We start from the raw sequence: 14,581 nt of genomic DNA on the forward strand, positions 1-14,581 counted from the left end.
GTCAGCACCTAAGTCATTGCACTGCTATTAGCAATAGCTGGGTTTTGAAGTTTAATAATGCCTGTTAGATGTATTAAACTTCTAGCAGTGCATTCCCACGGTGCAAGGCACTGGGAAGGAGCTGGGAATGCAAACCTATTCCTGGACTAAATGAAGCTCTGGGCAATTTTGTCTTCCAGTGCTCTAGCACATGTGCAGGCGGGTTCCAGCGGCGGGTTGTGGTGTGCCAGGATGAAAACGGATACACTGCAAATAACTGCGATGAGAAAAGCAAACCCATGGAGCAGAGATCCTGCGAATCTGGCCCCTGCCCTCAGTGGGCCTATGGCAACTGGGGAGAGGTGAGTGCACCATCCATCTGGGCTCCCTGGCCAGGGCAAGACTTTCATTACCAGGTGACTGAAAAATGGGAGGAGAGAGGGGTATTGTGGTGACATTTATTAGAAGGATTGGGACTTGAAGGGCAGCCTCTGATAAATGGGTGACCCCAAGCAGTTGTTGGGTGGTGTTTTCATTTCCATTTGTCATGGGAAAACTTTCTTTCCAAGCAAAAGTAACTGTTACAAAAATGAAGATTTTTTTCAAGAGGAGCCTAGTTTAACTGAAGGCCTTTTTTTTAATAAAAGTACCACTTCCTTTTGAAAATTAATCTGAGATGTGCAATTGGAGATGTAAACCTCCATTATCACATTGAGTCGGGCAATATCATGGTGGAGCAGCATGAACAGCTTTAGGGGGAGAGAAGCTGAGGCAGCTGAAGGTCCATCTGAGATTCACGAGAGGAAATTGGCTGGAGTGGGTTAGTTTGGAACAGAAACTACCATTGGTTTTTTGAGGTGCTTTGGGCAGCAGGTGAGCAGTGTTTTTGCTGTCCCAACGGTGATTGCTCTGTCCTCTGCTAACTTGCAGTGCACAAAGCCATGTGGAGGAGGGACAAGAACACGGCTGGTGGTGTGCCAGCGCCCAAATGGAGAAAGATTTACAGATCTGAGCTGTGAAATCCTTGACAAGCCACCAGACAGAGAGCAGTGCAATGTGCAGGACTGTCCTAGAGATGCTGCCTGGAGTGCTGGTCCTTGGAGCTCGGTACGACCATAAACTCTTTCTCTTTATGAACTATTTTGTAGATATCACCTAACAACATTTAATTTGCTTCAAACCAAGGTGCTAATGCTTCATGTCTTAAAACTGCACTTACAGAGGATTATTTACAATATATTCAGAATAACACCTATTCAGGAAGGGCTTACATTAGGGGAGCTCTGGTCCTTTAATTTAAAAGGCACTTTCTGCTAAGTAGCAACCTTTGTCCATTTTATTACACTTTGCAAGTGCTGTGCATTATGAATCTTGGTTCTGGCTAAGTTTTTTTGCATATTGATTTAAACCTGGAATTTAAGCAGTACATTTCCATTGAAGTTAAATTGTTCTGCTCTTTAATGGTAATACTGCACTGGGCACCTACTGGTTTAGCAGTGGTGTGTTCTCTGCCAAAGGCAAGAGAAGTGGGGAGAATGTGCTAAATGGCATCAATTCCCAGGCATGTATAAGTGTGTATAGATGTGTGTGCATGTGGGCACATGCCCACACACAGACCTACATAGAAACATGTGTGCATTCACACCTGTGCTCTGTTTCTGTTCCTGTGTATATAAGAAGACTGTGATGTACAGTCCAAAGGCACCTGTAAGCTATTCTCGTGCATCTCTCTGGTTCTGGAGAGTGATTGTCTAGCTTGATCTCCAGCTGCTGCTCTATCACTAAGCCAGCAAATGATCAGCCAGGGGTTGGAAGGCTTAAAACCCTGGCAGTTTCCCAATAGCAAAATAGTATTTGGAGCAGAGGTGTCTTACTTTGCTCCTTTGCTGCTGGAGGAGTCTGCTACAGAGATGCTCTTGTGAGGGCAGAGCAGCCCTGAACCACCGGGTTGGGGTGCTATTTTGGGTGCCACACCTTTGCAATTCTCCCTGCCCAGAGAAGCAACCTTTTCTGTGAACCTGCACCAAAGCAAGTGCCACCTGAGGTGCTTCTGGAGCCCTGGAAAACCACAGACCTGTCCATTTTGGAATGGCCTTCAAACAGATGTAAACCTTTATTGTGCATTTTGTTATAAAAGCATTTGAAGACAACTTTTTTAAAAATCTGATTCAAAAGCACTTTATAGGAAAAGAAAAAAGAGGCCTGTTTTTTAATGTGTTGGACTTCCTCAGTTGTCACAGTTTGGAAAGTCATCTTGCCAAAACCTGCTCTCCTTCTGTGGGTGCTTTTAGTAACACGGATGCCTTCAGTAACACTCTTCAATATTTTTATCATACCTCAGTGAGCTCTGCAATAGCCATAAAACTGCTGAACTGGTGTGTAACCGGTGCTTCACCAGTACAAGACACAATGCTATGAAATATTTCATTTGAGGTGCTAATGTACCCCTTGTCCATCAACCTGCCTGGTGCTAAGGAAGAGCAAGGTGAGGTAAGCAGAGGTAGCGATGCGTGTGCTGGCTGCCCCACAGGATTTGCCAGCTGGGAGGTGCCTCCAACTTTGTTTTACTTGTGCTGGACCATTTTCAAGAGCCAAAGTTGTGGACAGAGTTGTGTTTCATTCTTCGTGGCTGTTGAGGAGCAGGCTCCAGGGCTGCACCTTCTTCTCAGTATTGGAAACACAAGGTGCAGTCCTCTGTCTGGTGGTTTTCTTTTCACCCAGGAAGAGTTCCCTTGGCTCCACTCTGTTGTATTAGTCTCAGTGGGTTGTCCTTGCTCTCCTGGGAGCAGGTGGGACATCTGGCAGACAGGTTGGAGGGCAGGGACACCCTGTCCTGCCTGCGGTGTCTCCTCCCAGCTGGCACAGGGTCACAGCCCTGGAGTAGGGGCTGCAGGGCTGAGCCCCCGTCATTGCCATGAACTGATTTGGTTTTTCAGTCACATTTACCGAGGCGTCCTTGGGCTCTGACATAGGGGACCCAGAGCTGTTTGAAGACTGAGAAGTATCTATGGGGTCCCCAGGGCTTCGTGTCCCTCCAGCAGAACACTCCACGTGTATGTCTACCTCGTGCTACTACTGTAGGTAGTAACGGCCAAATTTTCCTCCTTTAGTGTGGTATCACCTGGATTTGCTTTAGCTCTGTCATCGGTTGCAAACATCATTCTGTAGCTGTACATACTTCATCTGTTGGGATGGAGTGTCACTACCATATTATTTTGGTCACTTTTGAAACAAGAGTATAGTATTAGCTGAAACTTTTCAGCAGTATGGATTTATGTATTTATGTAAAAGTGTATTTATTTTTCCAATACTGTTATTTAATTTTATATAAATATTGCATACATTTACAATGTTTAATGTTAATGTTGAACAGTGAAAATTAAAGACAAGTAGAATGTAATCATAAATGAATTTGTATAATGATTTCTTGAGTCTTTTGCTAAATTCAGATCATATCCTTAGTTTTGGTAACTTTTGCTAAATTTTCTGAAACGGTTCTGCAATGTTCCATCTTTTATCTGGCTTTACTTTGTTCTCCAACAGAAATTGTCATTCTCAATGATTAAACAAACACAGTAAAAGGTGTATGAATTACAAAGTTTGGATAACTAATTTCTTGCGATCATCTGACTGGCTTAGCATTACTCAAGTTTCAGTGAAATTAGTACTATAAAATACTTACAAATTAAAGCAGAGAGTCTGAAGCACCCAACCCGCAGTCCTCGGGCAAAATTCCACTGGGATTTTGTACAGTAAACAAGTGATCTTTATCTGGCTGGTTAAATCCAGGTTTGGAAGAGATAATTAAATGGATAAACAGATTGTATGTGTAAATGATAATTTTACAACAAGAGACTGGTGAGATGTCTTGTCATTTTAATGTATGTTCAAAGAGGACTAAGAGGAGGTAACACTTTTATTCCCTTGCTTATTTAAGAAGATGTATTTACCCATTGCAGAATTGTACACCATGTGATAGACATGACCTTTTTATTAAAACCGTGCTTTAGAAAACGTGCACTGACTGTCACCAGAATACAGAGAGTGTTTTTTCTCCTCTGAATGCTTTGTGGTATGAATGCAGATCTCCATACACACTCTCGAATCCTGAGAGGAAATCTTGCCATGTTCTCCAGGATGAGGGAGATGTTCACAACGAGAATTATCCCTTGCTTCGCTTAAAACCCAAGGTTTGGTTTTAATAAATATACCCATATTTATACCACATATATAAAATATATGCATAACCTCCCTTAAAGCACCTGTTTTGGAGCAGATTTGCTCCATGCAATAATTTCTGATATTTTGAGTTTGCCTTAATATTCAACTGTATCCTGATACAATTTAGGAATAATGCTGAATTAACTTGTTGTGGGCTTCTCATTCTTTCTGAGCTAGGAAATGGTCACAGATAAGGTAAAACAATTCTATCTTACAGCACCCTGCTTCAGTTGGGTGTGTCATTTGGGCTTCACTGCATAGGGAAGTGATCATTTGACTTTAAACTCTGGAAAATGGGTGGATGAGGTTTAGATTTATTTGGGGTTTGTTTGGGTTTTTCTCCAAAAAAGTATTATAATTTTAAAAGTAGTCTGCCTTGTCAGGTACTTGTCAGTCTTGGGTATCTGAAGTTCAAGCTGCTGGTGCAGTGGTTGTGTAGCTCTTAGTGCTTCCCAGCTCTGTATCCTGTAGGCAGAGGTGCTGGTGTCAGAGTCTTTGAGGGCCTTTTGCTCTAATAAAGAATCAGAAGCTTACTGTTAAGTAATTAGAACATTAACCAGCTAAGTTCCAAACTCTCTTATTGTGGATGTGAGTTCAGGTTTGGGCTAGGACATCACTGGTTTCCCTTGGCAGGAAGCTGGTGGCATTGCTGTCTTTGCAGGGCTCTTTGGCTGCACACAGGAATAGAGCAGCAAAGGAGCTCTGAACTGGGAAGTGGGAGAATTGCCTGGCCAACATCTGGTCAGGCAGCTGGCACTCTGGAATTTTAATCTTAAAGTTGTTGTCAGTGGAAACTTTGGGTTATTTGTATTTAATTCTGTCAAAGCCCCAACATGTTGTTTGCAAAATGCCTTCCCCGTGCAGCTGGCTGAAAATAGGCTGCTCAACAGCAATATTCTCTGTGTCATTGTTCTGATAATGTTCATGGCAGGCAGGATGTCAGGTCTTGCTAAGGCAGAAGTGATAGCCAGGGACAGATTTGGTTGCAAGTGTATATAACTCTGCTGTTCCCTTCTTCTCCTCTGCAGAAAATGAATTTGCTGTGACAGCAGCATTGCTGAACTGCTCTTGGGGTTTTGTTTGAAGAGTCTCAGCCTGTTGCTCCTCTGAGGCAGTGGTGATGGATGCTCATGCATCTCTCTCCTCACCTCAGTGCTCACAGCTGGTGGCTCCAGGGCAATCACAGGTGGGCAAAGCTAGTGGTACCCAGCTGCCCAGTAGAGTCACATCATTTTTTTAATCTCTTTTTTCCCTAAAATCTCCACTTTTTGTTTTCCTTTCCATTTTTATTTTTTGCCTATTATCACCATCTTTCATTGCTCCTTCTGTTTCTACTTAAAAAAGGAGAACTGTATAGGAATACTTTTGTAACCAGATCTCTGTCTCCTCTTTGCTGGTGTTGATGCTCCATTTGCAGGAAAACAACCGTGGAAGCCCATCAGCTGCACCCTGCAGGTGAGGGACCACCCTGGGGCACTGTGTGCTTAACACTGAGCCAGCACCTTAGTGATTCCTAGATTAACTCCTCACAGGGCTGATTTCCTGCAACTTAAAGCTCAGCTGTTGCAATCCACTCACCACCTTGCAAACCCCCATTGGTCTTTACACCCCTCATGACCTTTTAGTGTGATGGAGAAGTAAAAGGACTGGTCAGCAATGTCCCTTCTGACCTCCCTAATCCAGTGAATAAATGCAGGGGAAGGACCAGGGAAAGGAGCTGCAGAGGGTCTCATCTGCTGTCCTTTAACAACCTCTCCTGTTGCCAGCACAGAGAGGAGCTGGACCAGTGGATAGACTCACAAAGGTTATTTTCAGATATCTTTAAAGTCTTCTCATCCCTTTGCCCCCAGACAGTGCATCTTCTCCCCAAGCTCCTCAGAGCACTTTCCCACTCAGAGCAGTCTCTTTCTTCCCATAGCGCAGTGGCTGTTTGGCTGCATTTGGCATGCCTCTGTGGTTGCCTTTTTACACCTCCTCCCTTACACATTTTCTCAATGAAATAGTCATTTTCTAGGCCTAAACTCAACCAAGAAGTGGTGAGGCTGCTGTTCAGCAATGACTGGCTTCAGGCCTTGTGTTATGGGTGGCCCATCCCTGGCTGCAGATCTCCTGCACATCTGCACATGCCCTCACAGGAGAAATAAAGCAATAAATAAAAGGGCAGTTCCTGGGAATATTTGTCTCCCAAAGCACTGGCTCTGAGTACAGGAATTCATTGGGCTGCAAGGGACACATTGAAGCAGTTACACACTTTCAGGGATGAGCTGTGAAATGCAGCATCTCCAGGCAGATCCCTGAGTTGGGTTTTGGGAGTCTGCCTGCAGTTTTGCCCATTTTCCAGAGTCACACTGTATACCCCATACTGCAATCATTGCTGTTGCTCACATCCTGGGGATTTAGAAACAAGGATGTATAACAATGAGGGACATTAGGCAGAGTGAGATTTACTGTGCTTCTAACTTTCCCAGTGACTGATTTGCAATTATTAAGAAAAAAATTGTGTAGTCAGTCCTGTTCCAAAGACACTTAAAGCTCTAATCATATTTTAATTTTACTAGCTCGCAGGGGAGGTGAATGAGCCAGCAGCATGGATGAAAATCTGTCTGATGCCCAAGCCCATGTACAGGTTGACAATATATGTCCCTAGTGAATTAAGCCAAAATTCTTCTTTATAAAATGGGGGAGCAAGCAGCAGCCCAGTGCTCCTACAACCCCCCAGTGTGATGCACACCTGTGAAACAGGGCTGACATTTCTTAGAGAGCTCTTTACTTTGTTTTTTACTCCATCCAACACAGAGCAATCCTATTCTGGAACAGAATATCTAAGTGGCATTGTAGTACCACTGTTCACTAGAAATATGAAGTGTCAGTTAGCTGAGGCACCTTGCTGCTTCAATTGGTACTCTCCTAAAAGTGCCACAGCATGGAAAATAGGCTTCATCAGCACCTTCCACATCCCACTCTATTGGTGTCCTTAGGTAGCTCATACATCTCCTCCCAATTTGAGGAAATGCCATCTACTGCCTCCCTCCCTGAAGAGACCTGCAGTGGCTCTGTGAGGCTTTTGTTTGTTGTTCAAGGTAAATAGTGTGGAGCTGGACAGGGACACAGCTTTTAGGAGAGCTTTGTGTACCCACAGCCCTGCTAATTTCTGTGCCTGGTGAAGTCTTTTGTGGTGTAACAGGGCAGGGAAAAGAGGGGGAAAAGGTGCTGCTTACTGGGTGGATGCTGCAGAAGAGGAGATGCATGGCCTCTGCTGCTGCAGTTACCTTTTTCTGTCACATATCTTGTGAGGTTCCCCAGCTTGGGGAAATTATTGTATTGACTTTGGCACTCAGGCCTTAAATCTTGCAGGAGTTAAAGAACCCAAGAGCATCCTCTCCTCTGGGCAATTTGTGCTGGAGCAATGGGCTCCAGACACACCAGCTCTTTCTTCCCCTGCAGCAGCACATTAAATTAGGCCCTTTTCTCTGATAAATTTTCCTCTTTTTTTCTGGGTTTTTTTTTAATGTGTTATAAGACATCATCTAAGGCCACTCATCAGTCCCTGCAGCTGAGTTTGGTGGTGGGAAGGTGAAGATTTAGTGATTTTTTTAGAAGATTTCTCCCTTTTGCAGTAATGACTTGGGAAGGTCTGTGCCTCTGCTCCAAGCCAAGACCAGAGCCTCTGGAGGATGGAGACCCTGTGGGCACTGCAGAGACAGGGCAGGCCAGCAGGGAAGTTCCCTCCTGCCCATGCCCAGGGCAGTGAGGGCTCCTTGGGAATACCAGGGCAAAGCCTGCTCCTGTTCAGACTGGGGGCTGTGCTCCAGCTCTAGGAGCTCAGAACATTTCCACAGGGGCTCTGCACAGTGCTCACAAACACATTCAGACTATACATTCCAAAATCCCTAATATTTGTGGGTTTTTTTCAATCACCCCATTTCTCTGAGGAGTCAGTTTGGATTAAACCTTTCTAAAGCCTCTTTCAGAACTGCAGTGCAGTGCTTTGGTGTGTTTTGTTCAGGTCTTTGGTCCATTTGCCCTCCCTTAAATGTAGAGACCCCTCTTCCCTTTTAAATGTACAAGAATCACATGTATTTTTTGGCCATGTACCAGCTAAAATCACTATGACCATACACACTCAGCACCCATGTCTTAAGTCATGGCTCCTTAGTTTGTGAGGAAAGGAAAGCCAAGCTGGGTGACTCCTGCCCTGCTTGTATCCCCACCCAATTTTAGGGATTTCTCACCATGCCAATGCAGATGGGCACAAGACCCTGATAAAACACATTGGTGGGAGAAACAGGGCTTCAGAGCAGCAATAAACATTTCCTAAACATCTCCTAAAGTGCTGCAGCCTTGCTTTCAGCCTGTCCCACTGAAGCCAAGGGAATTACCTGCTGAAATACCTTGCTGTTGTGAAGCTGATTTGGTTTGGAAGCCACAGAGCCCCTGTTGCTGAACAGCTCACAAAGCTTCCAGCATTTTAAGATTCTTGGTAAAGGTTCAGCTGGTGAGGAAGGATCCAGGCTTTCCTTGGTGATGTGTCTGTTGATGTCCTTTGTGCTCAGGGGCTTCAGAGGTACAGAAGTCACCAGGATATGGTTTCAGTATCTGACAGCAGCAGTGTTAGTGGTAGTAGAAGGTGATACAGATTAATAGGCTGCTGAAAGGTACCTATGAGGGTACATTGCTGGGTTTGCTTGTAGTTGAAGTTTGCTGGCATCCAGGAGCACAGCCCTCTTGGAAAATGGGTGTAAAGCATTGGAGGGCTCTGTTGCTTTTCTGCTTTATTTCATCCAACACGTTTTGTCTCAGATTGTTGGAAAGGATGAACCAGGGCTTACTTACAGCTGCTGACTTTCCATAAAATCCTTAATGTGGGGCAGTCTAAATCTACAAGGATTGATTTTAATTTCCTCCAAAAAGTTGCTCCTGGCAGAATCTGATAAAGCCATTTTCAGTCTAATCCTTCCCAGCCCTGCCCTTGCCGAGCTATCATTCCTATCTTTGGGAATTCACTGGGTGATCACCACAGCTTGCATTCATTGTCTTAAATACCTCCCAAATCGCGTTTGGCTGATGCACGGTGGGTCTGAAAAATGGTCTGACAGCGTTTTCTGCAGCTTTTCACTTCTGGGGGAGAGTGTTCCCAGCTTCTTGCTTGGGATGTGCCCTTCTGCCCTTTGTGGAGCTGCCCCTTCAGTGCACAAAGTTTACAAGGAGCAGTCATTCAATTTCTTCTTGACTGCTCTGTGGTGCCTTTTTCTTGCTGAGATCTGTTCATTTGTGCCCAGGGCTCTTGAGTCCTCTTGGTGCTGGACTGACCCCACTCCCAGAAATTCACCAGAGACTTTGTACAGATTTTTAAGAGATTTTGAACATATTCTGGGGCTTTTTTTGCCTGCTGCCAGCCCTATGCATCAAGTAGCAGCCCATCTATTTTAGAGACGTCTTAATGAACAAGAGGTACCCTCATCTCCCAAACTGAGATCAGGAAATGCAGAAAGGGCTATTTTAAAGCAATTTGCACACACTTGGCAAAACAGAATTATCATCTCCTAAACTCTGAAACAGAAAAAAATTTTTTTGTGGAAACAAAAACACAAGCAGAGCAAGGCATGGCAGATGTTTAGCATCGTGTTCTGACCTTTATGGAAACAGTTGATATGGAAATATTTCTGCTGTATTTATTTAAACCTTTTTCCTAGAATTTATTTAAACTAGGCAGTATATTTATTTGAAAATATCAGCAGCATGCCAATCTCCAGTTCTTGGCAGGTTAACACTAATTATGCAATAAACATAAAGCCCTTAAATCTGTGCTAAGTGCTTTGATCCTAATGCTCTTAGGAAAGTTCTTTTGTTGTTGTTCTCCGTGTAAAGTGCCAGGTGCAACTCTGGTGGGTTTAGGAGATAATAAAGATAATAACAAGGGGAAGGTTTGCTAGAGTTTTAGAGTGATGGCTATAGCTGATTTTTCAAAATACTGTTTCTCTATCATTTTATGCACCGCAAACTTTTTGGTGGTTTTTTTACAGAAACATAACAATTTGTTATGTTTCTGTAAAAAACCAGAAACATGCCTGGCTGTCCTCCCAGGTTCATGCAGGGGTGCTCTTTGCTGTTGTGCCTCAATCACAGGCTGTAAACTGCCTTTCAGGGCAGCGTTTTCCCACACTTAAGTGGAGGCAGAGGCAATGTGACCACAGACGTGCCCAAGTGCATGTGATCCTTAACTTTAGGAAGCTGATTAGTGAAAAAATTCCATACAGTACCTGGTTACACCTTCAGGGCTGGCCCAGAGGTGCTTAAAACCGGTTGAGGCTTTTCTGTTGACTCAGAAAACCTTGGGTAAGGTGAGGCTGTTATTCCAGAGAGCCACCATCTGCCCCCAGTACTTGGAAGCATTTTTTATGGGGGGTGTGGGAAAAAAGTTCAAGAAAATGAGGAATGTGAAGGCAGTGATTTTGCCAAATGTTTTGAGGAAGGGAAGGTCAAAGCTTACCTCATTGTGGTGCTGTTATTGGTGGGTACCATAAGCAGGCAGCATTTGCAGCCACGAAAAATCCTGTTAATGAAATGCAAAGTTTATCCAGGGTCCAAAATAAATGATGAGGCTGATGGTGGTAGTTGGGTGTAGAACTTCCTGGACTCACATGGTGTTGAGATGCAGCCCACTATTAAATTTTGCTTTGCATGTGGCTCACATATGCTGAAAATCTATGTGCCAGATAAAAGTTGAATACCTGAGATGAATTAGATGGCAGTCATTAAGTAGACTCTTTGCAAAGGAATTTTCAGTCTCTGATACTTGGTTAAATTAGATTATTCAACCTTTCTTTTCTGTCAGTGCAAATGAGATCATAACTCAAATGTGCATGAAAGCAAACGGGTGGTTTAGATCTTAAAATGCACAGCTGCCTAAATTTGATTTATATTAAAGGCAGACATAGCAATGATTCATTCCAGCATCTTGGGAATTACATTTAAGTATTAAAAAAATTAAGCAAATTATGCCTCAACCTCTGAGTGCACCGGGGTTTGCACGCAGACTTGTTTGATCATGGGATCACGAGATAAATGTCAGAATCAGGCTCCACGCCAAAGTTAAGCATTTTGTAGGGGAGTAATAACTTTGGAAATAGCTAGGACCAAATTGTTTGTGAGATCAAGTATTTATCAAGCAGCTTCAGGTCCCCAGAAAGGTGCTTGCATTGTTGCACAGTGTGGTTAGTCTTACTTTAGGATAAGTAGTGGCATCCCATGTGTTTTTTAAATTAAGGATGCTCTGGGCTGTATCAGCTCAGGACATGGGACATGACAGAGTCCTGATCAATGCTGTAAGTTTACTCTTTAACTTTGGCTGTCACAGTAAAGTGGCATAACCTGCATGAAGACTGTTTACTAAGGAGCACTTGAATTTTTGTTTAAGCATCAGTGTTGGTGTTTAGTTCAAAGATAGTAAGTGGATGAAAATACTAGAATTTTAGAACTGGGTTTTGTAGGATGTGACATTTCTGTCTTGCTGCTGAACTTGCATTGCCTGGGGAGAGAAGTAGAGAAAATGAAAAAATTAACTTCTGATGAAATTTGAAGGCATATAAAAATAGGGTAACATTAGCTTGATCTTTCTTCTGTTGATGCTAAAGAAAAGAAGTGAAGTTTATGGATCTGAGTAACTCGTGGAAGTTTTATTTTATTGCAAGGGACACCATTTCTTCTGTTTTTCAGTGCAAGGTTGGATGTTGCTTGTTGGGGTTTTTGGCCTATCTTGATCTGCGCTCAGGAAAACTCAGAGGCAGCTATCCCTGCTCAGCCTCTCAGAGAAGCATTATTAATGGCTCTTAAAGCTGTTGATTAACAGGACCTCAGTGATCTTTTCTCAATCTGTAACACTCTTGCAGCAGGAAAACAACCTTTATCAAGGCATCATTTATACAAGCTTTTAAGCATCTGGTTTTTGGAGCTACATCCATTTCTCTCCATATTGGTCTGAATTTTTCCATTTCAAAACTGTTCTCTTGCTGATTCTTTGTGGGCTGAATGAGCTGTAAGTAGGTCTGTAATATAAAATATTCACAGGTGTCAATGTATATGCCAATTTCTATTCTAGTGGATCTTCCAGAGCTGCTATATATATAAATTTTTTAGGGCTCAAATGTATTTATAGGCTGGGAAGAGCTTAAGCTGTAATATATTTCTTGGGAAATATACTGATGGAGTGACTCCAGAATGAAGGTTGAAGCCTCATTTCTGCATGTTTTCTCCATTCTGAAAAGAAAGCAGAACATTTTATATGGAGAGATGGTTAGAACAGTGTGTTTGCCCTCAAGGATTAAACCAGTATGCTTATGGTGTAGCATGTAATGAAGAAATGGAAGCTGAGTCTCTGGGTGCATCATGCTGAGTAAGAGGCTTGTTCTACATGAAACTGTCATATTAAATTCGTGTCGTGATTCCAGACCCCTTTGATTCCTAAATCTTTGGAGGAGACTAATCTGAAATCAAAGTGAAGTTGCTTGGGGTTTGCATGCCAGAAGTGGTCACATTTGAAAAAGTTCAGTGAACCTGCAGAGGGAGGTTGAAATTAGTTGCTTCACTACAAAGCTTGCAGCTAACATACCTGCTGGTTTGCTTTTTGCTTTGATTCTCCAGGCTCTGCCTTCTTGCCACCTTCTGAGTTGTTTTCAAAATGCATAAATCTTAAGGATGAACATGTCCTGGTTTCAGTCTGTTTAGTGAAGGAAAAAAGAAAAGTCAGACTACACTGATAAAACAAACACGAGCTTTTGTACCAAGGACAAGAAAATGCTGCACTTTTCTGCCTTGTCCTTTGTGCAGTTATTTCCCTCTGTGAAGGTGCAGAGCACACTTTACCCTCCTGATTTACCAATATTTGACATCCCTTTGTACCAAGGTAAATGGAAATGGTTCCTTTCAAGTTCTTCTGAGTAGATACTGAGGGCTCCTGCCTTGATCCCTGTAAGATGACTCTGCTCCTTTGAAAGGACTGGAGCAATGCCAGGAATCCAGGCTGTTATCCCTGCTGAATGTCAGCTGTTTTCTTTATTTTGATACTGGCATTTTTTGGGGCTTTGACCAAGAATATCACACAATATTAAATGCCTGCACTCCCCTCGAGCTTTGTGTAGCCTGCTGGGGACCTGGGGAGGTGCTTTTTGGTCCAGCTAAAAGAAAATGCCCTGGCTAGCCATGGCCCCTGTATGAGTGTGCAAGCTGATCTGTTATTACTTTATATTTACAGTGTTCTGTCTCCTGTGGAAGGGGCCAAAAGCACCGCAGTGTGTACTGTTTGTCAAAGGAAGGGAGGCATGTAGAAGAAGAGAATTGTAAACACCTTGCTAAACCCAACGTGCAAAAGAAATGCAGAGGGGGCAGATGTCCGAAGTGGAAAGCAGGAGATTGGGGCCAGGTGAGACCTCTTGTGTACCCTTTTGCACCTTTTGGTATTCCTCCTCCATCAGTTTGGTTACAGCCTGGTTTTCCAATCACTTCTGTCCTCGTGAATTATTCAGGGATAGAGGTTTTGGGCCAGATCCTGGTGTAAAACAGTGCAGCTTCATGGAGCAGCACAGATTTGTACCAGCTGAAAACTAGGCAGCTTGCTTTTAGTGTCTATCTGAAAGCAAATTCCTTGTTTTCAAATTCCAAAATTTTAGTTTTTTGCTAGAAACATCATTAGTACATATTATTAAAGAGAATCTACTATTTATTCATGTTTTTAATATAATTTAAATATCATAACTCAAGTAAAATCTTCCTTAGTTTTGAGAAATAAACTCATTGCTTGATTTTCCCTTGCTAAAAAGTCAGACAGTCATGCATAGAGCAGAGGCTGCTGGAAATGAAAAAGTATTTTGAGTTATTAAACTTCTTGCTTGCTGAAAGCATACCTTGAATCCTTTTTTCCTGAAAATAATGTCTTTGTCATCACCTTGAATCTGCCGCATCACATTTTTAACTCTGAACTTTGCTTTTCCCTCTACCTCATTAGCGTACTAATCAGAGGAATTATTGAAAATCCCAGACTAAATGAACTGTTAACTTGTATGACATCGTGTTCCCTTGCATTCTGTCTTTCAAATTTAGGTACAAAACACCCTTTCTTGGGGTATTCCAGTTCCCTGCAAGACAAACCATTCACATTGCTCCAGGCACACATGCAAATGTTAGGACTAGGACAGCATGCTGTTGATTAATGTCCACTAACAAAAAGGACAATAAACCCATTAATAATCTGTGATTGTTTTCAGAGTTGTATTAGGTTTTTTTAATCCTTACCTTTGGATTCACAGGATTGGAGTGTTTACCATTGTGTGGGTAAAGGACTAAGTGCTTGTTCACCATGGAGGTTCAGTTACCAAGGTCTGGGCTC

The 14,581-nt window shown here is 42.9% G+C and overlaps 1 protein-coding gene across 1 annotated transcript in view; it reads left to right on the forward strand.

The window, feature by feature from the left end:
- ADAMTS9 (ADAM metallopeptidase with thrombospondin type 1 motif 9) overlaps positions 1 to 14,581 on the forward strand; it is a 78,132-nt gene that overhangs the window by 42,996 nt on the left and 20,555 nt on the right. Inside the window, exons 27-29 of the mRNA XM_031056311.1 lie at positions 180 to 341; positions 910 to 1,086; positions 13,451 to 13,618. Coding sequence (XP_030912171.1) covers positions 180 to 341; positions 910 to 1,086; positions 13,451 to 13,618 — 507 coding nt within the window. The remainder of the gene's footprint in view (positions 1 to 179; positions 342 to 909; positions 1,087 to 13,450; positions 13,619 to 14,581) is intronic.

Source organism: Geospiza fortis, unplaced genomic scaffold (genome assembly GCF_000277835.1).
Source record: "Geospiza fortis unplaced genomic scaffold, GeoFor_1.0 scaffold70, whole genome shotgun sequence".
Lineage (NCBI taxonomy): Eukaryota > Metazoa > Chordata > Aves > Passeriformes > Thraupidae > Geospiza > Geospiza fortis.